The sequence below is a fragment of the Schistocerca cancellata genome, chromosome 12 (assembly GCF_023864275.1).
Source record: "Schistocerca cancellata isolate TAMUIC-IGC-003103 chromosome 12, iqSchCanc2.1, whole genome shotgun sequence".
Taxonomy (NCBI): domain Eukaryota; kingdom Metazoa; phylum Arthropoda; class Insecta; order Orthoptera; family Acrididae; genus Schistocerca; species Schistocerca cancellata.
Genome location: NC_064637.1, coordinates 32721710 through 32748542, shown reverse-complemented (window position 1 = coordinate 32748542; position 26833 = coordinate 32721710). Strand labels below are relative to the sequence as shown.

Here is a 26833-nt window from a genome sequence, read left to right as displayed (position 1 = left end):
ACTATCATTGACCTAGAAGGATCCCCGGGTGTCGAACGAGTAACGTGCAGTAGAAATCTAGCACTTATCAGACAGGGTGAAATTTTAACGGAGCATCAAATGCAGCTGTGCAAATAAAAGACGTTAGTGCAAACTTTTTCTCACACAGTAAAACACGTTTTTCATGTGTTTGTCATTGATGTTACTACAACGTTTTTATCTGCTCTCATTTTAAGAGAATGAACAAGATAATAGGTTAAGGAAATGTATTCTGTACTTGTAGTGTGTAATTCAGCTGCCACCTCTTCACACAACTTGTCCAAAATGAATCAGCTGTAATGATTGCTTTCTCGCTGGTCCCAGAAGGACGCGGAGAAAAAACAGCTGATATCATGGCATCCACTGATATCGTTTTCTCAACATTACATTAAAAGAAACACAAGCGCCAGAAACAGCACAGGGTGACTCGAAAAGAAAGAACAGATTTGAGTTGTTTATTACAAACAAACTGTGACAAACAGGAACACATGGCGCACTAGTTAGATGAAGGTTCAAAGCTTTATGTTCACATAGGCACTATACCATGTACTAAACATGAGCGCCTTGAGTTGCTCGAGGAACATCGAAACGATAGTCCACATCATTCCACACACGAATCAACAGGTCCCTATCTGTAGAATCAACAGCTTCAACATTCCATTTCTCAGCCGGCCGGTATGGCCATGTGGTTCTAGGCACTTCAGTCTGGAACCGCGTGACCGCTCCGGTCGCAGGTTCGAATCCTGCCTCGGGCATGGATGTGTGTGATGTCCTTACGTTAGTTAGGTTTAAGTAGTTCTAAGTTCTAGGGGACTGATGATCTCAGATGTTAAGTCCCATAGTTCTCAGAGCCATTTGAACCATTTTCCATTTCTCAGCTCTTGAGGAGAAGCTGCCATAGGTGTGACAAACACTCTGTCTTTTATGCACCCCCTTGGAAAAAAATTGCAAGGTGACTTGGGAGTCGCCGCGCGGGATTAGCCGAGCGGTCTCGGCCGCTGCAGTCATGGACTGTGCGGCTGGTCCCGGCGGAGGTTCGAGTCCTCCCTCGGGCATGGATGTGTGTGTGTGTGTTTGTCCTTATGATAATTTAGGTTAAGTATTGTGTAAGCTTAGGGACCGATGACCTTAGCAGTTAAGTCCCATAAGATTTCACACACACTTGTGAGGCCAAAAACAGTGAACAAGATCTTGTTGTCCACCTCTTCCAATCCAATATTGTGGGGTTGATGTTGTTAAGACAACGCCACATTTCAAGGTGGAATTGAGACGGGGCGACGTCATACATAAAAATGAAATAATTGGGATCTTCTTGAAGTTGAGGAAACAACCAATTTTTGCAGCATGTCCAGGCGTGACATTCCTCCCACCATTTCCTCCGCAAAAAAGGTACATAAACTTTTGAACAGAAACAGCACAAAACACACTCAGTTTTGGCGTGTCTCTTACATTTTTGACGACGACGCCAGGATTTTGTGACTCCCAAATTCTTACTTTATGGTGGTTTACTTTATCCGATTACATTATGGCGATTTACTTTGCCCGACAGATGAAACATACCGGGAATAGATTATTTCGACGATTGTTATCTGTTATCTACAATGATACTGGCAAGATGTCGTTCCTAAGGAGTCCAAGAGTTCCGAGAATGTTTAGTTTCAAGTGTGAAGTCGGATTACAAATGACAAAAGAAATATTGTTTTCGTTTGACGCGACTGTAAATTCACAATTGTCCGATTCGTTTCCTTTGCGTGTACTGTGAAACCTTTCTTCTTGCCAAATTTCACGATTCTACATCAGGTGGAGTTACTCTATAGGTTTAATGAGTGAGTTTGCGAGTTTCAAAATGTACGACATAAATGGGCGTATCTTTTGACTGCATTGACGTATAAACGTAACATTTTTACGTCGCCGAAGAACCATAGACCTCAGTATGTGACATAAATTTCAATTTGATACGTCTTCACGTTTCTGAGAAAAATGGCCTTAACCGACGGACGGTCAGACACCCAATCTGATAACAAATAACAAGTTTTTTTGTGTGATATAATTATTAGTTAATAATTTTCGGATTTTTTTCCCTTTGGTTGTATTGCGAAACCTTACTTCTTGGCAAATTTCAATCGCAGCGACCGCGTACATTTTGATGACTGAGTTTGCGAGAACCAAAATATATGACACAAATGGTAGTATCTTTTGACTGCATTGACTCAGACGCTAACGTTTATTATACCGCCAAAGAATCGTAGACCTTAGAATGTGACAAAAATTTCAAATTGATACATCTGCCCATTAAAAAAAAAAAAAACGAAAAGTCTTAGCAGACAATCTGGTAACAAATGGCAAAGTTTTATTTTCGTGTGCTATAATTATAAATTACATAATTATATATCATATAATTATAGATTTTGGAGAAACATTACGACAGATTTCGAATAACATACGGAAAAATCAAAAAATATAGGATTAATTTTCATAGATCTAGAAAAAGCGTATGATACTGTTCGAAAGGAATTACTTTGGAGAACACTACCTACGGCAAACATAAACCCTTCCTTGATGAAAATAATACAACAGATGTATAAAGATAACATTTACCAAGTGAAAGTTGGTAATAACCTTTCACAGAAATTTAGACCAAGCAAAGGCCTTTTACATGGCTGTCCCATGTCACCATCATTATTTAAAACCTATGTAGGTATTAGCCTTAGAAGATGGTCTCGTAAATGTAATACTATTGGATTAGAAATAAGAGATGGAGTTTACCTATATCATTTATTGTTTGCTGATGATCAAGTAGTCGTAGCACAAGATGTGGAGGATGCTAACTATATGTGCAATCAACTAGCAGTAGCATACAAAACTTGGGGTTTGAAGATTAATTACCAAAAAAAGAAATACTTGACTAATGAGCTGCACATTGAAGGAAAGAAAATCACGAAGATAAACACTTTCTGTTATTTGGGATCTATTTTAGAAATCGGGGGAAAATCAGGGTCAGAAATCGAGAAAAGAATTAGTAGCGAATGGAAGGTCATTTGGATGCTTAACTCAGTCTTATGGAGCAGGAATGTAATGAGCAGAACTAAAAAATTAATATACAAATCCGTATTAGAGAGTTTGGTTCTGTATGGAACGGACACCTGGACAATTAACCTGAAGCACATTAAAAAATTACAATCTCTAGAGAAGATCGGCAAGAATCTCCAGGAAAGAAAAGATAAGGAAAACCGAAATAATAAGGAGAATGGAAATAAAAGAAAGAATATATGACGCAATGGATAGGAAGAAATTACAGTGGTACGGGCATGGAGAACGAATGGAGGAAACCAGAATACCAAAATTGACACTGGAGTGGGAACCGGAGGGGAGAAGAAGAAGAGGACCTATGACCACCTGGCTCCAAAATGTACACCACACAATGAGGAGAATGGGCGCAGAGGAAGAAGACACACAAGATCGAAACACCTGGAGGAATATTTTGAAAAAAAAAAAAAATTAAGAACGTTTATTCTTTGTATCGTAATTTCCGAGTAAATTATTATGTTGGAGATAAGCCTCTGTAATGAGGAAAAGCTCAAAATAAATAATATAATTATAAATTAACATTTTTCGATTTTTTGTCTTTGGTTGTAGTTTGAAACCTTGCTTCTTGCTATATTTCGTGATTCTGGGCCAACGGAAAGTACCCTAAAGGTTGGGATGACAGAGTTTGCAAGTATCAGAACGTGTGACATAAATGGCTGAATTTTTTGGTTGTATTGAATTAGAAGCTTCATGTTTTTACGTCCCCAAGGTATCGTAAACCTTAGTATGTGGTATAAATTTCAGATTGATACACCCACACGTTCCTGAGAAAAAGAGCCGTGTGGGCTAGCCGCGCAGTTTAGGGAGCCTTGCACGGTTCACGCGGTTCCCCCCGTCGGAGGTTCGAGTTCTCACTCGGGCATAGGCGTGTGTGTGTTGCCCTTAGCGTAAGTGAGATTAACCCCTTAGCTTACAATATCGTGTGAGAGACGTAGCGTGCCGACCTGGCCAAACATCAGCTAGACGTATCAGAGACGTGGTACGTTTACCGCGCCGAACAAGCGCATGTCGTGGGAGACGTCGTGCCAAATGTAAACAGAACGTCTCTGACACGTTGCGGAGCTGGTCGTGTACACGCGCCATTAGAGATGGGCAAACTGAAACACGTAACTGTTTCGAAACAAATGAAACAGTACAATGTAATGTTCCGATACGTTGTTTCGAAACAGTGAAACAGTTTGTGTTTTGTAAACCTACACATTTTATCATCTTGAATGTCTACTGTATAAGTATGTCCATATAAACACAAATGAAGTGCGAGAGCGCTAATCATGTCGCAGAAAGTATGAAACTATCACTTAGGCGTCTTGGCAGTTTCGTATTTCCTGCAGCAAATGCGCTGCTTTCGTGTCGCGTGACTTTCATACTTTTCAGTTGGCTGAGGACAGACATAGCTGAAGACAGAAGAACCACCACGAACGGAACTGGAGGTGGGAGCAAACTGCAGAAACACACATTCCGTTAGTATGGGTAACATACCCATCCTACTAATTTCCATCTACACAAAGGGAATCATTGTGGATAATAGGCACAGTGACTACAGACTCACAAATAACGCCAAATAATTCCAATAAATAACAAAATATAACAGAAATTTTTTTTGTCATTCAAGGTGTTTCGAACCGTTACTATAAATTCACCATGCTTCCCAGCCCTTCCCGTACACCATTACACCATCAGTGATTTGTCAAACAGATTGCTTCCAATTATACCTACATCAAATTTATGTATGTGTCTAATAACTGTCACTCTACGCCTTTTTTTATTCAAAATGTTGTAGGCTTACTTGCGTTTCTTAATATGATTACTGTACATGAACAGAGAAGCGTATGTTATAAAAAAGGTGTAATTTAACTGAATGATTTTCACATATTTATTATTTTGAATGTGAATAGTATGCGTTGTTTTATTGTTTGGTTAGTGTTTATAAAGCAGATGTTACGCCATTTCGAAACAGGACAGTCAGCTAGAAACGAAGCTTTATTTTCGGATATCTTAAGCTTCATGCTATTGCTTGTCAAAAAGATTTCGACACTCTTGAAAGACTTTCATGAAGTGGTACGTTGAGTTTCAGTACCTGTGCCGAGCCCAAATCTCGTCCGACACACAGCGTAATGAAACATCACTGTTTCGATACAATTAGTACGTTCCAGGCACAGGTGGACTGAAACAGCCTTATTTTGAAACAACGATACAGTTTCTGTGTCTGGCTCGAGATCGAATCTGGTCCGAGACAGGGGCGGAATGAAACACCACTGTTTCGAAGCAGTGAACCACAGCCGTTCCGAAACACTGAAACAGTTCCACGTATCGATACACTGTATCGAAACATAGAAACAGTGGCCAAGTGTTCTTCGGCGTATTCGGACCTGCGACATTACAGAAACACTTTCACAATGTTCCCGAAGTGTAGCAAACGTGTTCACGAGGAAAGGTAGATATGTGGTGGCATAGCCAACAATGATTTTGCAGGATATTTTGACAGGCGGCAGTGACAGAGGTAGCGACGTTTTACCGCCTGAACGAAACCGGTGCAAGCGGCTGGTGATTGAAGATGACACTGACGAAGAAGAGCAAACCTACCAGCGACAATGAGAGTCGTGGATGTGGCAAAAGGAAGACAATGAACCAACAATCTGGACTTATACGGAAATTCCCGGAATAAACGAAGCAGCTTTACAGCACGTGAGTACAAGCATAAGAGAATTAGACGTTTTCTATGTAATATTTAATAGTACATTTTGGGAAAACTTCGTAACTGAGACGAGTAGATATGCACAAGACGTACTCAACAATGAACTGAAGAGACGAGAAATAGACCACAAGTGGTCTCCTATCGGCTGTAATTAAATAAAAATATACATTGCGCTATGTATAATCATGGCTGAAGTGAGGAAACCGTCGATTCACATGTATTGGCCGTTATAGAAACGCCAATATTTAGGAAGAGGATGCCATTCAGGAGACTTCTGCACATTAGTACAGTTCTGCAACTAGCGAATAACAGTTTAGCTAACAACACAGATAAGCTGTACAAACTAAGGCCAGTCACAGATATGTTCAGTCAAAAATTTATGGAAGTGTACACAGTGCAAGAGAATATTGCCATTGATGAATCATTAATGAAATTTAACGGGCGCTTATCCTACAAACAATTTAACCCATCGAAAAGAGCGAGGTTTGGTATTAAAATTTATAAATTGTGTGGGTCAAGTTCAGGATAGTGCTAGGATTTTAAGATATACACAGGTAGTGACAAACGCGATGCTAGTGGTAGTGCCTCTGAAAGTGTAGTCGCTATTACACAAAGGGCATACTCTATATTTAGTTAACTGGTTTTCTTCACCGAAACTTTTCAAAACACTTCTCAGAAATAAAACTAATGTGATTGGAACAGTGCGCTCAAACAGAAAAAATTTGCCCACAGACTTAAAGAAGGGAGAATATACAGTAAGGTGTTGTAATGGAATATTGGCACTAAAATGGAAAGATAATCGAGACGTTTACAAGCTTTCCACAAAACATTCAACAGCAGAAATGATTGCCACAGACACATCTCTCCGCAATGCTCGTGGAAACCGAAATGTGTCGTCGAATACAATAGAGGCACGATTGGAATTGATCACCAAGATGAGACGCTCGCATGCTTCCCTGTGAGGAGAAAATGTATGAAAGGATACCGCAATATATTCTTTTACCTATTTGATGTTGCTTTATTTAACACGTACATTTTGTATTATAAAATACATTGCGGCAAACGACAGAGCTACGCAGAATATAGGATTCACATTGCAGAATCACTGTTGAAAACTACACCTTTACCGGAATATTATCGGAAGGGACGATTAGCATCCGGCGATGGTACCACAGAGGCTACACGCGCAACATTGGGCACATTTTCCCAAACATACTGATCCAACACCATCAAAAGTAAATCCTGCGAGAGCTTGTGTAGTGTGCAGAAAGCGTAAACGACGCAGCGAAACAACGTGGGAATGCAAAAAGCGCAGGGTTGCATTACATGTGCCAGATTGTTTTGAACGATATCAAACAATCGAAGACTATTAAATTCGTGTACATGTCATTGTGAAGACGTTGCATTTGAAAATATGTTTGCCAACGTACTAACGTAACAGGTCCCAGAATGTTTTGTACAAAATATTATGCAGTAGACTTGGCCACTGTTTCTATGTTTCGATACAGTGTACCGATACGTGGAACTGTTTCAGTGTTTCGGAACGGCTACGGTTCACTGTTTCGAAACAGTGGTGTTTCATTCCACCCCTGTCTCGGATAACTGGGCCAGATTCGGTCTCGAGCCAGACACAGAAACTGTATCGTTGTTTCAAAATAAGGCTGTTTCAGTCCACCAGTGCTTGGAACGGACTAATTGTATCGAAACAGTGATGTTTCATTCCCCTCTGTGTCGGACGAGATTCGGGCTCGGCACAGGCACTGAAACACATTCAACATACCACTTCATGAAACACTTTCAAGAGTGTCAAAATCTTTTTGACAAGCAATAGCATGAAGCTTAAGATATCCGAAAATAAAGCTTCGTTTCTAGCTGACTGCCATATTCCGAAATGGCGTAACATCTGCTTTATAAACACTAACCAAGCAATAAAACAACGCATACTATTCACATTCAAATTAATAAATATGTGAAAATCATTCAGTTAAATTACACTTTTTGATAACATACGCTTCTCTGTTCATGTACAGTAATCATATTAAGAAACTCAAGTAAGCGTACAACATTTTGAATAAAAAAAGGCGTAGAGTGACAGTTATTAGACATATACATAAATTTGATGTAGGTATAATTGGAAGCAATCTGTTTGACAAATCACTGATAGTGTAATGGTGTACGGGAAGGGCTGGGAAGCATGGTGAATTTATAGTAACGGTTCGAAACACCTTGAAAGACAAAATTTTTTTCTGTTATATTTGGTTATTTATTCGAATTATTTGGCGTTATTTGTGAATCTATAGTCACTGTGCCTATTATCCTCAATGATTCCCTTTGTGTGCATGGCAATTAGCAGGATGGGTATATTAGCCATACTAACGGAATGTGGGAATCCCAGTAGCATATCCGTAGTTTCTGCAGTTCCCTCCCACCTCCAGTTCCGTTCGTGATGGTTCTTCTGTCTTCAGCTATGGCTGTCCTCAGCCATTTGAAAAGTATGAAAGTCACACGACACGAAAGCAGTGCATTTGCTGCAGGAAATACGAAATTGCCAAGACGCCTAAGTGATAGTTTCATACTTCCTGCTATATGATTAGCGTCTTCGCACCTCATTTGTGTTTATATGGACATACTTATACAGTAGACATTCAAGATGATAAATTGTGTAGGTTTATTGGATTACAAAACACAAATTGTTTCACTGTTTCCAAGCAACGTATCGAAACATTACATTGTACTGTTTCATTTGTTTCGAAACAGTTACATGTTTCACTTTGCCCATCTCTACTGCGAGAGCTTGTGTAGTGTGCAGAAAGCGTAAACGACGCAGCGAAACAACGTGGGAATGCAGAAAGTGCAGGGTTGCATTGCATGTGCCAGATTGTTTTGAACGATATCATACAATCGAAGCCTGTTAAATGCGTGTACATGTCATTGTGAAGACGTTGCGTTTGAAAATATGTTTGCCAACGTACTAACGTAAAAGGTCCCAGAATGTTTTGTACAAAATATTATGCAGTCTTAGATCATTGCATTGTTGTGAATATTATTGTTAAGATGTATTCCATCAATGTATGTTTGCTTATAAATGGAAATAAAACGCTTGTGGATATATCGTTGCGTTTGAGACAATGAATGTTTCGTTTCCAATGGGCAACTAGCCGTCATTATTTACGATACATGTAGAAGTGTCACGTCACTGGCACCTCACACACGTACTTGCAAATCCCGACGGCGCCTGCACGACTTCGGACGCCACCAGGCGTCGTGCAGCGCAGCCTTAGCGTGTGTGAGCGCCGGGAACCGTAAGGCGCATCCCTACCTTGCAGCCACTTACGGCTCACGCTAACGGAACTTAAACCGTAAGGCAAAGGATTAAGTAGTGTGTAAGACAAGGGACCGATGACCTCAGCAGGTTGTTCCGATAGGAACTTACCACCTACCTACCTACCCTGAGACAAAGAGTTCCAGTTGGATGGACAGACAGAATGACAACAAAGTGATCCAATAAGGGTCCCGTTTTTACCGGCTGAGGTACGGAACCCCAATAAATAGCTGAGACCTTTCTTTTTTATTCACGCTGCTCCTCACAACCGCAGGCGAATGCTGCCCGCATTGCCCGAACGCAGCCGGAGTCACTCGAACGCTGTGGTCGCCGCTGCCTTCAGCGACGCCGTACTTGCAGCGTCGCCGCACTGAGGTGACTCGTCATATGATACCTACTAATATCGAGTCGGACATCCTTTTGCCCGGGGTAGATGACGATGTTTGGTTGGTGGGGCGCTTAACTGCTCGGTCATCAGCGCCCGTACAAAGTCCCAATTTTTACACAGTCTGATTTTTACACAATCCAATCCAGGCAATGTCAAGAATGATGCTGATGAAGGAATGAAGAGAACAACACAAACACCCAGTCCCCAGGCAGACAAAATCTTCATCCCGGCCTGGAATCGAACCCGGGACCATTGCTCAGTGCAGAGCAGCAATTCGACGTGGCGTGGACTCGATAAGTGGTTGGAACTCCCCTGCAGAAATATTGAGCCATGCTGCCTCTATAGATGTCCATAACTGCAGGATGTTTTGCACGAACTGACCTATCGATGAAGTCCCATAAATGTTCCACGAGATTCATATCGAGCGATCTGTATGGCCAAACCATTTTTTTCGACTTGCCCAGAACATTCTTCAAAGCAGACTGGCGCTGCAGTCATGGACTGTGCGGCTGGTCCCGGCGGAGGTTCGAGTCCTCCATCGGGCATGGGTGTTTGTGTTTGTCCTTAGGATAATTTAGGTTAAGTAGAGTGTAACCTTGGGGACTGATGACCTTAGCAGTTAAGACCCATAAGATTTCACACACATTTTGAACATTTGAACAAAGCAGCCTGGTGACATGCCGCAGTTTCGTGCACAAGAATTCCATAGTTGTTTGGAAATATGGACGGCACGAGTTGTTTGGAAATATGGACGCCACGAATGGCAACAAATGCTGTCCTGGGTCAGAACATACGAGGTGCGGCTAGAAAAAAACCGGACTGATGCTGGAAAAAACATTTATTTACAATTATTTACAATTTCATGTTATCTCCTTCAATGTACTCTCCTCCTCGGTCTCTACACCGCTCCATACGAATTTTCCAGTGTTCATAGCAATGCTGCAGATCATTTTCGGTAAGTCCATACATTACTTCCGTCGCTTTTTCTTTTACTGCTTCAACAGTCTCAAATCTAGTTCCTTTCAAAGCTGACTTGACTTTAGGGAAAAGAAAAAAGTCACAGGGGGCCAAATCAGGTGAGTAGGGTGGATGATCTAAAATGGGAATGTTGTGTTTTGCCAAAAACGTCTTCACTGACAACGCACTGTGAGCTGGGGCATTGTCTTGGTGACTCGCTCACGTAGGGTAATCAGGACGCTAATGTGGTAATGCTGATTCACTGTTTGTCCCTCTGGCACACCATCAATGTGCACAATCCCTTTGATGTCAAAAAAAACAATCATCATTGCCTTGAATTTCGATTTTGACATTCGTGCTTTTTTTCGTCGTGGAGAACCAGGAGTTTTCCAATGTATCGATTGGCGTTTAGTTTCGGGATCGTAAGTAAAAAACCACGATTCATCGCAAGTAATAACATTTTGTAAGAAGGTGGGATCACTTTCAATGTTTTCCAGGATGTCAGAACAAATCATTCTTCGGCGTTCCTTCTGTTCAATTGTGAGACACTTTGGAACCATTTTTGAACACACTTTGTTCATGTTGAAACTTTCATGAAGAATCTGCCTAACACTTTCCTTGTCAACTCCTGTTAACTCAGACACTGCTCTGATTGTTAAACGGCGATCTTGTCGAACAAGTTTACCGATTTTTTCAATGTTTGCATCAGTTTTTGCTGACAATGGTCTGCCAGTGCGAGTGTCATCACTGGTGTCTTCGCGGCCATCTTTAAATCGTTTAAACCACTCAAACACTTGTGTTCGCGATAAACAATCATCACCGTACACTTGTTGTAACATTACAAACGTTTCACTTGCAGATTTTCCTAGTTTGAAACAAAATTTGATGTTAACACGCTGTTCTTTCTGTACACTCAACATATTCCGACGCACAGACAAAACGTCAACTACTTAAAACAGACGCCGCGGGCAGACTGAGTGCAGGAGGCAGATGAAACTCGAGCAGTAGGCGGAGCGAGAGTCACGTGACAGGCCACGCGACTTTCAGTCTTATTGCATTCGTTTTATTGTTTCACCAGTACTAGTCCGGTTTTTTTCTAGCCACACCTCGTAACCATTTCCAGTCGTTGTTCGGATTAGTTGGACTAGAGGAGCCAGTCCATCCCGTGTAAACACAGTCCACACCATTATGGAGCCACCACAAGCCTGCACGGTGCCTTGTTGACAAATTGGGTCCACAGCACAGTGGGGTCTCCGGCACAGTCAGGCCCTACAACCCTACAATCAGCCCTTATCAACTGAAATCGGGACTCATCAGACCAGGCCAAGGTTTTCCGGTCCTCTAAGTGCCAACTGATGTGGTCACCAGCCCAGAAGAGGCGCTGCAGGCGATGTCGTGCAGTTAGCAAAGGCACTCGCGTCTGTCGCCTGCTGCCATACTCCATTAACGTCCAATTTCGCCGCACTATCCTAACGGATACATTCGTCGTATCGGTACGTCCCACATTGAGTTCCGCGGTTATGTCACGCAGTATTGCTTGTGTGTTAGCACCGACAACTCTACACAACGACCGCTGATATCTACATCTACATCTACATCTATACTCCGCAAGCCACCTGACGGTGTGTGGCGGGGGGTACCTCGAGTACCTCTATCGGTGCTCCCTTCTATTCCAGTCTCGTATTGTTCGTGGAAAGAAAGATTGTCGGTATGCCTCCGTGTGGGCTCTAATGTCTCTGATTTTATCCTCATGGTCTCTTCGAGAGATATACGTAAGAGGGAGCAATATACTGCTTCTCCTCGGTGAAAGTATGTTCTCGAAACTTAAATAAAAGCCCGTACCGAGCTACTGAGCGTCTCTCTTGCAGAGTCATCCACTGGATCGCTTTCACGATTACTAATTGATCCTCTAACGAAGCCCGCTGCTCTCCGTTGGATCTTCTCGATCTCTTCTATCAACCCTATTTGGTACGGATCCCACACCGGTGAGCAGTATTCAAGCAGTGGGCGAACAAGTGTATTGTAACCTACTTACTTTTTTCTCGGACTGCATTTGCTTATGATTCTTCCAATGAATCTCTACATCCACATCTACATCTACATTTATACTTTGCAAGCCACCCAACGGTGTGTGGCGGAGGGCACTTTACGTGCCACTGTCATTACCTCCCTTTCCTGTTCCAGTCGCGTGTGGTTCGCGGGAAGAACGATTGCCGGAAAGCCTCCGTGCATGCTCGAATCTCTCTGGTTTTACATTCGTGATCTCCTCGGGAGGTGTAAGTAGGGCGAAGCAATATATTCGATACCTCATCCAGAAACGCACCCTGTCGAAACCTGGACAGCAAGCTACACCGCGATGCAGAGCGCCTCTCTTGCAGAGTCTGCCACTCGAGTTCGCTAAACATCTCCGTAACGCTATCACAGTTACCAAATATCCCTGTGACGAAACGCGCCGCTCTTCTTTGGATCTTCTCTATCTGCTCTGTGAACCCGACCTGGTACGGATCCCACATTCATGAGCAATACTTAAGTATAGGTCGAACGAGTGTTTTGTAAGCCACCTCCTTTGTTGATGGACTACATTTTCTAAGGACTCTCCCAATGAATCTCAACCTGGCACCCGCCTTACCAAAACTTAATTTTATATGATCATTCCACTTCAAATCGTTCCGCACGCATACTCCCAGATATTTTACGAAAGTAACTGCTAGCAGTGTTTGATCCGCTATCATATAATCATACAATAAAGGATCCTTCTTTCTATGTATTCGCAATACATTAAATTTGTCTATGTTAAGGGTCAGTTGCCACTCCCTGCACCAAGTGCCTATCCGCTGCAGATTTCCTGCATTTCGCTGCAATTTTCTAATGCTGCAACTTCTCTGTATACTACAGCATCATCCGCGAAAAGCCGCATGGAACTTCCGACACTATCTACTAGGTCATTTATATACACTCCTGGAAATTGAAATAAGAACACCGTGAATTCATTGTCCCAGGAAGGGGAAACTTTATTGACACATTCCTGGGGAAGAGATCCGGAGATCTTGCTGGCCCGGGTAGTTGACTTACACCTTCTAGAGCACGTTGGGTGGCACGGGATACATGCGGACGTGCATTGTCCTGTTGGAACAGCAAGTTCCCTTGCCGGTCTAGGAATGGTAGAACGATGGGTTCGATGACGGTTTGGATGTACCGTGCACTATTCAGTGTCCCCTCGACGATCACCAGTGGTGTACGGCCAGTGTAGGAGATCGCTCCCCACACCATGATGCCGGTTGTTGGCCCTGTGTGCCTCGGTCGTATGCAGTCCTGATTGTGGCGCTCACCTGCACGGCGCCAAACACGCATACGACCATCATTGGCACCAAGGCAGAAGCGACTCTCATCGCTGAAGACGACACGTCTCCATTCGTCCCTCCATTCACGCCTGTCGCGACACCACTGGAGGCGGGCTGCACGATGTTGGGGCATGAGCGGAAGACGGCCTAACGGTGTGCGGGACCGTAGCCCAGCTTCATGGAGACGGTTGCGAATGGTCCTCGCCGATATCCCAGGAGCAACAGTGTCCCTAATTTGCTGGGAAGTGGCGGTGCGGTCCCCTACGGCACTGCGTAGGATCCTACGGTCTTGGCGTGCATCCGTGCGTCGCTGCGGTCCGGTCCCAGGTCGACGGGCACGTGCACCTTCCGCCGACCACTGGCGACAACATCGATGTACTGTGGAGACCTCACGCCCCACGTGTTGAGCAATTCGGCGGTACGTCCACCCGGCCTCCCGCATGCCCACTATACGCCCTCGCTCAAAGTCCGTCAACTGCACATACGGTTCACGACCACGCTGTCGCGGCATGCTACCAGTGTTAAAGACTGCGATAGAGCTCCGTATGCCACGGCAAACTGGCTGACACTGACGGCGGCGGTGCACAAATGCTGCGCAGCTAGCGCCATTCGACGGCCAACACAGCGGTTCCTGGTGTGTCCGCTGTGCCGTGCGTGTGATCATTGCTTGTACAGTCCTCTCGCAGTGTCCGGAGCAAGTATGGTGGGTTTGACACACCGGTGTCAATGTGTTCTTTTTTCCATTTCCAGGAGTGTAAATATTGTGAAAGGCAATGGTCCCATAAGACTTCCCTGTTGCACGCCAGAGGTTACTTTAATGTCTGTAGACGTCTCTCCATTGAGAATAACATGCTGTGTTCTGTTTGCTAAAAACTCTTCAATCCAGCCACACAACTGGTCTTATATTCCGTAGGCTCTTACTTTGTTTATCGGGCGACAGTGCGGAAATGTATCGAACGCCTTCCGGAAGTCAAGAAAAATGGCATCTACCTGGGAGCCTGTATCTAATATTTTCTGGGTCTCGTGAACAAATAAAGCGAGTTGGGTCTCACACGATCGCTGTTTCCGGAATCCATGTTGATTCCTACAGAGTAGATTCTGGGTTTCCAGAAATGAGACGATACGCGAGAAAAAACGTGTTCTAAAATTCTACAGCAGATCGATGTCAGAGATATGGGCCTATAGTTTTGCCCATCTGCTCGACGACCCGTCTTGAAGACTGGGACTACCTGTGCTATTTTCCAATCATTTGGAACCTTCCGTTCCTCTAGAGACTTGCGGTACACGGCTGTTAGAAGGGGGGCAAGTTCTTTAGCGTACTATGTGTAGAATCGGATTGGTATCCCCTTAGGTCGTTAAGTGAAGACCGTCGGCCACAGCCTTGTCCGCGGTGAGAGGTAATGCCTGAAATCTGGTATTCTCGGTACACTCTTGTCACTGTCGATCTCACAATATTGAATTCGCTAACGATTTCCGAAATGGGATGCCCAATGCGTCTACCGCCAACTAGCCATCGTCGGATCTTTTCACACGCGTCGCCTGGGTGCAAATGACAGCTGCGCCAATGTACTCTGTGTACGCGATATTGCCGCAACCTCCCTGTGTGCATATCGCTGTCCCACGACCTCAAGCCGTCGGCACACGGACCGTGCATCCGAACGTTGAGCGAGCCGAGTTTCTGACGTCATAGCGTCGAATAGCACGTTCAGGAGTCTTTCCGAACGTGCAGAGCAATATCTGGCATGTCAGATATTCTGAGCGTGCGACTGAGCGTTGACCAATGAGATGGCACAACGCCACCTACGTCACACGCACGCCGTCTCCCTTCAGTACGGAGTTGTGAGGCGCCATATTGGCATTCATGTCAAGCCGATATGTGTATATGCCGTTTCTGAGCACCAGCAAACTGAGAATCACTGGAAAACCCGTTGTTAACTGTATGATCCGTTCCAATAAAATAATGAGAAACATCATATTCGTGGCAAAAGAGTTATTGTAACTTGCGTATTATGAGAGTAGGCTATTTGAAGGCACCGACACACTGAAGATCCACCCAAAACGCATTGTTCTTGGTACAATTTGTTAAAATTAAATTTCAATTAGTAATTATCTACAATTAAGGTTTCCAACAGCCGGCACGGTAGCTCAGTGTGTTCGGTCAGAGGGTTAGCTGCCCTCTGTAATAAAAAAACTGAGTTAATCGATCAACAACGAAGTTAAACGGATGTCTTACGACGTCCGCCCTGAGCAGATGCAACGAACAAAATGCGATTTAACACACAAAAAAAAGCGTAATGAGTAGAATCACCGACTTGTAATGAGATGACATTTAAGTGCTTGGCAGAGGGTTCATCGAACCACAATCATACTATCTCTCTACCATTCCACTCTAGACAGTTCCAAATTTTTTTCTTTAACATTCGCGTTTTTATTAGGTTCTGTTACTTTATTATTAGTTTAATATAAGTATACACTATAATATTTGATGTTACGTAAATATAAGTTCACCTTTTTTTGAGCGGTGACTGTTCGATTGGCTTAATCTACTAGACAGCTTGCGCTACTTGTATAAAGATATTTTGCTCCTTTTTCTTTTACGCTTCGTAATTCATATGTTGCAAAGATTCTGCTACTGGGTAGGAACAGTGCTCGAGTAAGACTGACCTTGGGGTTTTACTAAAATGTGGGAATGATGAAATAATAAACATTATTTATTATTCTTATGCGGAGAAGTATTCCAAAATTTGTACCGCACTGTTTGTTATGGAAGTTTTATAAGCCTGTGTCCTTATTGATCTACATCTACATCTACATCTACATGAGTACTCTGCAATTCACATTTAAGTGCTTGGCAGAGGGTTCATCGAACCACAATCATACTATCTCTCTACCATTCCACTCCCGAACAGTGCATGGGAAAAGCAAACACCTAAACCTTTCTGTTCGAGCTCTGATTTCTCTTATTTTATTTTGGTGATCATTCCTACCTATGTAGGTTGGGCTCAACAAAATATTTTCGCGTTCGGAAGATAAAACAAAACGAGCTGCCCTTTTTTGCACCCTTTCGATGTCCTCCGTCAATCCCACCTGGTAAGGATCCCACACCGCACAGCAATATTCTAACAGAGGACGAACGAGTGTAGTGTAAGCTGTCTCTTTAGTGGACTTGTTGCATCTTCTAAGTGTCCTGCCAATGAAACGCAACCTTTGGCTCGCCTTCCCCACAATATTACCTATGTGGTCTTTCCAACTGAAGATGTTCGTAATTTTAACACCCAGGTACTTAGTTGAATTGACAGCCTTGAGAATTGTACTATTTATCGAGTAATCGAATTCCAACGGATTTCTTTTGGAACTCGTGTGGATCACCTCACACTTTTCGTTATTTAGCGTCAACTGCCACCTGCCTCACCATACAGCAATCTTTTCTAAATCGCTTTGCAACTGATACTGGTCTTCGGATGACCTTACTAGACGGTAAATTACAGCATCATCTGCGAACAGCCTAAGAGAACTGCTCAGATTGTCACCCAGGTCATTTACATAGATCAGGAACAGCAGAGGTCCCAGGACGTTTCCCTGGGGAACACCTGATATCACTTCAGTTTACTCGATGATTTGCCGTCTATTACTACGAACTGCGACCTTCCTGACAGGAAATCACGAATCCAGTCGCACAACTGAGACGATACCCCATAGGCCCGCAGCTCAATTAGAAGTCGCTTGTGAGGAACGGTGTCAAAAGCATTCCGAAAATCCAGAAATACGGAATCAACTTGAGATCCCCTGTCGATAGTGGCCATTACTTCGTGCGAATAAAGAGCCAGCTGTGTTGCCAAAGAAAGATGTTTTCTGAAACCATGCTGATTACGTATCAATAGATCGTTCCCTTCGAGGTAATTCATAAAGTTTGAATACAGTATATGCTCCAAAAAAAAAAAAAAAAAAAAAAAGGCTCTGAGCACTATGAGACTTAACGTCTAAGGTCATCAGTCCCGTAGAACTTAGAACTACTTAAACCTAACTAACCTAAGGACATCTCACACATCCATGCCCGAGACAGGATTCGAACCTGCGACCGTAGCGGTCGCGCGGTTCCAGACTGTAGCGCCTTTGACCGCTTGCCCACCACGGCCGGCTATGCTCCAAAACCCTACTGCAAACCGACGTCAATGATATAGGTCTGTAGTTCGATGGATTACTCCTACTACCCTTCTTAAACACTGGTGCGCTCTGCACCTGTAGGTACAGATTGGACATAGTACTTTCCTTTTCGTGAACGATGGATGAAATGTGCGTTTTAATAGAGCTCACGTGGGAATTTTAGGCTGGCCCGTTGAGTGAACAGTGTGATTTACGAACTAGAAACATCCCTCAACTGCCGCTGGAGTGCGTTGCGATCGCGTATACCACGTTGGGGCCCACGTGCCGTATGCACGAGTCGCATCGTTCCTGAGCGTTCAGCAGCACGTTGAACTTGACGTTGGACAGCCGGCTTCAGTCAGCTCGGCGGGACTCACCCAGCAGCAGCGTCTTGACGTCGCGGGCCCGCAGCCGGCGGTAGAGCTCCCGCTCGCGCTGGACCTCGATGGTGAGCCGCCGGTTGGCCAGGAAGACGCTGAGCGCGTCCCGGTAGCAGCAGCCGTCGTCCTCCATGGCGCGCCCGCTGCCTCTGCCGCGGCTCGCCAGAAGACGCGGCAGGACGCTCGCCGACCGCTTCCTCGCGCGCCTTCCGTCGTCCGTCACTTCCCCCCAGCCTTAGATCACACCTACATATAGACGGCGCACTTCCCTGTTTCTTCCGCGCTGAGCTCCCAAATCGACATCGGGGTCACGTAAAAAGCCGAGTTTATACACTGTAGCGTCAAAGAAACTGGTACAGGCGTGCGAATCCAAATACAGAGATACGTTGTAAGTAGGCTGTTTAGGTTTTCTTATTGGTAACGCCACGTAGCGCTCTCTGTATGAAAATCACTGGCTGTGCTGTGTGCAGTCTGTGACTAGTTTGCATTGTTGTCTGCCATTGTAGTGTTGGGCAGCTGGATGTTAACAGCGCGTAGCGTTGCGCAGTTGGAGGTGAGCCGCCAGCAGTGGGGATGTGGGGAGAGAAATGGCGGAATTTTGAAATTTGTAAGATTGGATGTCATGAACTGCTATATATATGACTTTTGACGACTATTAAGGTAAATACATTCTTTGTTCTCTATCAAAATCTTTCATTTGCTAACTATGCCTATCAGTAGTTAGTGCCTTCAGTAGTTTGGATCTTTTATTTAGCTGGCAGTAGTGGCGCTTGCTGTATTGCAATAGTTCGAGTAACCAAGATTTTTGTGAGGTAAGTGATTTGTGAAACCTATAGGTTAATGTTAGTCAGGGCCATTCTTTGGTAGGGATTTTTGAAAGTCAGATTGCGTTGCGCAAAAAACATATTGTGTGTCAGTTTAAGCACAGTCATGTATAATTTTTCTAACGGGACGTTTCAACGTAAACAGGCAGAATACGGCGCTGCCGTCGACAACGCCTGTGTAAGGCAACAAGTGTCTGGCGCAGTTGTTACATCGGTTTCTACAAGGTCTATACGGGGTGGTCCATTTGTAAGTAGGCTACTTAGGTTTTTATGTTGGTAACGTCACGTAGCGCTCTGCGTGAAAATCACTGGCCGTGCTGTGCGAAGTCTGTGGCTGGTTTGCATTGTTGGAATATTCGCTATTGTAGTGTTGGGCAGCTGGATGTTAACAGCGCGTAGCGTTGCGCAGTTGGAGGTGAGCCGCCAGCAGTGGTGGATGTGGGGAGAGAGATGGCAGAATTTTGAGAGCGGACGATCTGGACGTGTGTGTGTCCATCAGAAAGAGTAAATTTGTAATATTGGATATCACGAACTGATATATACAGGGTGTTACAAAAAGGAACGGCCAAACTTTCAGGAAACATTCCTCACACACAAAGAAAGAAAACATGTTATGTGGACGTATGTCCGGAAACGCTTACTTTCCATGTTAGAGCTCGTTTTATTACTTCTCTTCAAATCACATTAAACATGGAATGGAAACACACAGCAACAGAATGTACCAGCGTGACTTCAAACACTTCGTTACAGGAAATGTTCAAAATGTCCTCCGTTAGCGAGGATACATGCATCCACCCTCCGTAGCATGGAATCCCTGATGCGCTGATGCAGCCCTGGAGAATGACGTATTGTATCACAGCTGTCCACAATACGACCACGAAGAGTCTCTACATTTGGTACCGGGGTTGCGTAGACAAGAGGTTTCAAATGCCCCCAAAAATGAAAGTCAAGAGGGTTGAGGTCAGGAGAACGTGGAGGCCATGGAATTGGTCCGCCTCTACCAATCCGTCGGTCACCGAATCTGTTGTTGAGAAGCGTACGAACACTTCGACTGAAATGTGCAGGAGCTCCATCGTGCATGAACCACATGTTGTGTCGTACTTCGTTCTACCAGCACAGGTAGAGTATCCCGTATGAAATTATGGCGGTGAATCGAGGAAGTACAGTACATACTGAGGAAACTAAAATGATCTCTAAAATGGAAATTAAGCGTTTCCGGACACATGTCCACATAACATCTTTTCTTTATTTGTGTGTCAGGAATGTTTCCTGGAAGTTTGGCCGTACCTTCTTGTTACACCCTGTATCTATGATGACTTTTGAACATTATTAAGATTAATACCTTGTCTGTTCAAGCGTTTGTGCCATTGAGTCTAACTTTTGAAGCTGTTGCTGTGTTTGTCTCTGATTTTGTTCCATCGTGTCTAACTTTTGACGCTGTTGTCCGATTTGTTGCATTAAATGCAATAACAATGCACTGGTGTCTGAAACATGCTCCTCTGTACTTGACGGCAGTGCATTTCCACCGGCAACATTCGCATTTTGAAAAGCAGAAAATGTGTCTTGACTTGATTGAGAAACGGGTAATGACGCAAAAGCTGAATCTACGGTATTTGCAAAATTGTGTCCTGTCATTTCGGATCCGTGTGGCGAGCTGTTGCCGACCGACCGGTCGACAATACTACCCTCTTCACTAGCTGTTTCACTGCCTACGCGATTATTTATTGCCTGATCCATTCCCCCATGCACAATTACCAGAATTACTACTTTGAACATTAGTTAATTCATTACACGGTGGCTCTAACACACTGCTTTCGTCTTCACCGTAATTTCTCAGTTTAGTTTGGAGTCTTGTATTACTTTCTTCACACGCCATAATTGTCACAATATTTCAATCGATAACACATTAACACAGCACTTAAAATAATATCTACCGTGCTCCCTTCCTTCTGAATCCTCTCCCTTCGTCCCCCCCCCCCCACCTTTCGTTTTTCCTGTCCTCCTCTCTTTTTCTTCCCCCTCCTCTGTCCATGTCCCCCCCCTCCCCCCAACTGCCCTTGCCTGTGGTGTGTCATCTTCATGCCCACCTTTTAGTGGAGTGTTCCTAGTGATTGGTTTAAGTGTTGTGCGTCTTTTCCGAAGTGTTGCGAATGGACATCATGCTGTCGCAGGGTGTGATTTTTTATATGTCTCCGTGTTCTTTAATTGTCTGTCTACTATTTTCCCTATCTGCTTCCTGTGTATTTTATTATAATCGCCCACCATTTGTTTCATGTTTTAACTTTCCACAATTTTCTGCCGTTTTACATTTTACATCACTGTATTTATCGCCTGTTTTTATTGTTTCTTATCTTCTTAAGTTTTAAAAATTATGTAGGCTTGTGGGGCGGCGGGTAGAATTAATTGGTTTTAAAATGTAGAATGTAAAGTAGAAAAGATGCATAAAAGAACGCATTTTCCTGCCGTTTAACCATATGTGGGCCAGCAGGTGGAATTAATTGTTATATAAATGTTCCTATTATTTATGCTGTCTTTTGCCGTTCTCAACAAAAATGGTTCAAATGGCTCTGAGCACTATGGGACTCAACTGCTGTGGTCATAAGTCCCCTAGAACTTAGAACTACTTAAACCTAACTAACCTAAGGACAGCACACAACACCCAGCCATCACGAGGCAGAGAAAATCCCTGACCCCGCCGGGAATCGAACCCGGGAACCCGAGCGTGGGAAGCGAGAACGCTACCGCACGACCACGAGATGCGGGCCGTTCTCAACACTGGCTCTCTAACTACAATATTGGCAACCAGAAAGTGATTAGTAAAACGTGAAGCCTGTAATTAGAATTCCTAGTGCCCACTTCATCTGAGAAATATACTTATAGCTACAGCTTATAGCTCTGAGGAATTAGGAGATTGTCTGGGATTCATAACCAAAAACGATCGTGAAAAAAAATGTTCTCTGTATTCTGAAAGTCACAGATAAAAAAAAAAAAAGAATCCACACAACCTGACTAACAGAGCAGTTCAGAGTCTAATGCGCTGATGCAACTATAACTGTCCAAATTAAATGTTTAAATGAATGCTCATCAAACACCACGCTAAATAATGGTAGAATGTCTGTTCCGCGGCGGCACGTGAAAATACGACATACGCAAACTGAAGATAGATAATTAATCCCAGAATTAACACTTCACTTGAAAATGATTTCATGGTTACGCATATCCCGAGTAACTTAATACGGCACCCGAGGCTGTTTATAGCAATGATACCGACGCGACGCGACTCCCGGCACAGGTGGTGTGCTATTCAGCGTCTGGAGAGAACTGGGGTCTTCCTGCTTCGCGCAGCGTTCTTATATATAAAGCCGCGGTGCGGACAGCTAAGGAAACGCCTCATCAAATCGGCTCTCCCAACTAGCCGCTGGGCTAGTAATGCACTACTTTAAGTCATTGAATAAATCATAGCTTCTTTTGCTGATGGCTGATGAAGCTCTCAGCACACAGGTAAGTAATCATAATAAAAGTCTGACGTGGCTAAGTCAATTATTTTGGGCGAGATAATTAATTTAATTACACTACACGCAGTAGACGAGCTCTGAACTTGCCCTTTGGAGATACGCTATCGCTATGGTTTTATAGTTATTCAATTGAAATTTCTCACATCTTTATGATTATAGCGGATCTCCATTCTACTTAAATATAAACATCCTAGCCTTATTTATTAGCCTACTTAATCTATCCTGCTTCCTTAATTTTTAAGACAAAAACCAGAAAATATTGAATTTCAACTAAAATTTTAAGTTGTGAGATCCAAAGTACTGTTTCTATTAAATTATTATGAAAAAGGAATCTAAATATAAATTTATAAGTCTCTAGCTCTTTTCTGTTGCGCCAATGATTTTTACAGAAAAACATCCAAATTTCGAAAATGGTTAAAGTTGTCGAACTGATATTTAACTTATATTGATTTAGTATTACTCCTGACATGCTAGAAACGTTTCAGGCTATAGACTTGATTTTTAAAGTATTGCGCAACATTTATGACGTCAGAGCTAGTTACAGCGGACTAGGCTGGCACACAATGGAAAGACTGATGTGAATTTATTACGGCGTGAGTAGGCTGCTTCCCTACAGGCTGAAGAGCGGTGTACCAAGCTGCTGCCAGCCCGCCCCCTTCGGGGGGAGTCGCAGACAAATAAAGGAAAAAAAGTAATATGTATTACAAACATTTACGACAGTTGTGTGCTGTTCATTATAATCTGATTGCTCTACAACGTTTCTACTGTAGGAAAGTATATTTCTTCTTTAGTTCTCTTTTATATGCCGTTAGCATATTAGTAATTTACGCCTCAAAATCAATGGTGCGGCGTCTGAATTGAACTGTATAAATATTTACAAAAAGGAAGACAGTGCTGCATTTCTTGCTTCCCTGTTACTATACTCCTTACGAATAATGTTCCAAAGTCATCTGTCACCTCTGTAGTTTTCCTATAATTCTGTCATTTTAAGACGCTCACCCTCAGAATCTGTCTTGCTTGCCATTTCACTACCGTGCGTGTATTGCACTACTGTGCGAGTGTATTTCCCGCGGACAGACAGCTGTTCAACGTCTCATGCGGTTGGCACGACAGCACCTTTTTTTCTTTATTGTAATTTCATTCCCCTGCCCCATATGGGCAGGAGAGGGCTGGCAGCGGCCCAGCCCACCGCTCTTCAGCCAATTGGCTTTACAAAAATACGGAAGGGTGATTACATAAAAAGGGGGACATAAAAAACACAGCAAATGGAGATGATGGGAGTTAAAATATACACTAAGATGGGGAGATGCAATGGGGGATAGTTAAAAAGTCGACATATAGTTAAAGGAACACAGGTCACAAATCAAAGTGTACTTAATAACCACTGGAGGCAAACACAGAAGTGAAAAAACACACAGAGCAAGGCACTTTAAAAAAAGTACTGGAAACGATAGAGAAATGAAGAATAAAGAACTGCTGGTAGGGACCTGCCAAGGGACTGGAGGCTGGAGAGGAGGGAAAAAGACGGGAGGAAGGTGCGGTGGGGGGTTGGGGGGGTGGCAGGAAGAGGAGAAAAATGGGGCAGGAGTCTCACCAAGAGTCAGGGGATGGGTAGAGCGAGAGATGAAGAGGGAAGACAAGGCAGGAGGGAGTGAGGAGACACTGAAGGGGAGCACAATTGAGGGAGGGGGTGTAGGAGGGGGAAAGCCACTCAAAAGATGGGCGGGGGAGAAGAGGGAGTGCTGAGGAGGAGGCGAAGCTCATCATCTGGGAGGGCTAAAGGTGCAGCAATGGGCTGGGGATGGAGAGGAAGGGGGACACCATGGGGTGGAGGGGAACGAGTCGGCAGACGATATACAGGGTGCAGACGTGGTCAAGGAAAAGGAGAAGGTGGGGGAAGGGGATGAGGTCGCAGAGGATATGTGTGGGGGATGGAAGGCGGATACGGAAGGCGAGGTGGAGTGCATGATGTTCTAGGATTTGGAGGGCTTTATAGAACCTGGGAGGAGCGGAAATCCCAGTGACGCTGGCATAACAAAGGATGGGGCGAATCAAGGATTTGTAGGTGCAAAGGATGGTGGAAGGATGCAGTCCCCATGTCCGACCAGACAGGAGATTCAGGAGGTAGAGTCTGTTGTGGGCTTTGTGTTGGATGGTAAGGAGATGGGGAGTCCAGGTGAGGTGGCGGTCGAGGGTGAGACCGAGGTATTTGGGGGTAGGTGGATAGGACGGCCATAAATGGTAAGGTAGAAGTCATGGAAGGAGCGGGTGATGCAGGCTATGATCATAGCCTGGGTCTCGGAGGGGATGATCTGAAAGAGCCACTGGTTGTACCAAGTGGTGAACTGGTCAAGGTGGGTTTAGAGAGTACGTTGGAACCTCTGAAGGGCTAGGAATGCGGTGTCATCAGCAAATTGGATGAGTTGAACAGATGGGGGAGGTTTGGGGATATCAGCAGTGTACAGGAGATAAACTAGACGAGAAAGGACGGAGCCTTGGGGCACGCCTGTGGAGGGATAGAAGGTATGGGAGTTGGAATTGTGGATAGTGACATAGGAGGGACGACGCGAGAGGAAGGAAGCAACGAGATACACAAAATTGATAGGGAGAGCATAGGTTTGAAGAGGAGCCCAGGATGCCAGATACGATCGTAGTCGTTCTGGAGGTCAAGGGAGACAAAGATAGCAGAGTGATGGGAAGTTGGAGGGAAAGAAGATTGGTAAGGTTAAGAAGCTGGTGTACGACAGCGCTATACATGGCGAGATTTGTAGGCTGAAATAGTGGTGGGGATAGGGTGAAATTGTGGGGTGGTCAACCCAACCAACCGCCCGATATAAAAAGTTGGTCGGTGGTTGGTCAACAGTGCTACAAACAACCAGATTGTTGGTTGGTTGATTGGTGCGTGTGTGTAGGGTTCTCAGTAGCGCAGAGAGACTGCAACCAATGCGGTGTCTTCCGAGGAATGGCCATAGTTTTAGCGTGGGGCGTGGCATTTCTATCACTCGAAAATTTAGTGCTACATTTGTTGCAGTGGCAAGTTTCCGATTAGTAGGGCAACGAAGCATTCAGTTGCCGATTTCTTGTTTTATGGCTAATCGCTTTCGAGTATGTAGGAAATCTTTCGAAAGTAAACTAGAGGCGTTAGGCGATGTGGTAAAAAATGCGTGTGAACTCCAGAATTATTTGTCTGTGACTTCGCAACTAGCGGAAGATGCACGCGATACTGATGAGCAACCGGTATACGAAATGCGTAAGAAATAACTTCGCATTGCAGCGCGTGGAAGCTAGAATTTAACGCACACTTTCTCAGTGAGAAATAGATTCGTCATCAAAAATTACTTCAACATCTCCCTTTTTACTTCGCACCCGTCATTGAGATTTTTCCGTTGTAGTTTTAACGCTGCTGCCCCACACACGAGCGACGGATCTGCCGCCAGGCAGCGCGATCTGTCCATAGATCTTATCAATGTGGGCAAACCGCGAATTGCAGCGATCGATCGTTGGTTGTTCGTAATCCCACTATAATCTGAAAGAACAATCTGAAGCTCGCCGTGTGAAATCACTGCAATTGGTCGCTCACATAGAACTCGCCATATACAAGCGATTTGCCACGCAATTTCAACTAGTGTTCTTATTCTACGTTCCTTGAGTATTACGAACGCCACTGTGTCGAGGAGTTCTGCTACGAATAATGAATTGCTATGTTTAGCAGCAGTCGCAGTAGATCTCCGTATCTGCACCAATACTTATAAAAAATAAATTTAGAAAAACAGGAATCGTAATTTATTAAGCTTGTTTCGAAACGCTTTACAGAATATAGCACATTCTTCACTAACACCAAGTGGCCTTTGTAATGCTTACCAGTGCCCTAATACAGTGCTTTGTTGGTTTATTAGACCTCAATTCTTTTTTCATTCATAAATCTTATAGCGTAATTTCGAGTATACGCAATTTGTTTTGCAGTCTCGATGTGTCTATGTTGTAACCTCCCCACAAAATTATTTTATAATTAACCATGAACCAAACGTAACCTCCGCACAAAAATAATAATTAAATGAATTTTATATATTGTAACCTCTGAACAGAATTGGTTCCCATTTATAGTCTCCGTGCAGAAATGCATTCACATTTAATGTACCCACAAAATTCTTTTCTCATTTAAT

The 26833-nt window shown here is 43.9% G+C and overlaps 1 protein-coding gene across 1 annotated transcript in view; it reads right to left on the bottom strand.

Annotated features, from left to right (window-relative positions):
- Positions 1 to 18464, bottom strand: part of LOC126109420 (guanine nucleotide-binding protein subunit alpha-14-like) — a 192453-nt gene extending 173989 nt beyond the window's left edge. The window contains exon 1 of the mRNA XM_049914455.1: positions 18329 to 18464. Coding sequence (XP_049770412.1) covers positions 18329 to 18464 — 136 coding nt within the window. The remainder of the gene's footprint in view (positions 1 to 18328) is intronic.
- Positions 18465 to 26833: the final 8369 nt, after the last annotated feature.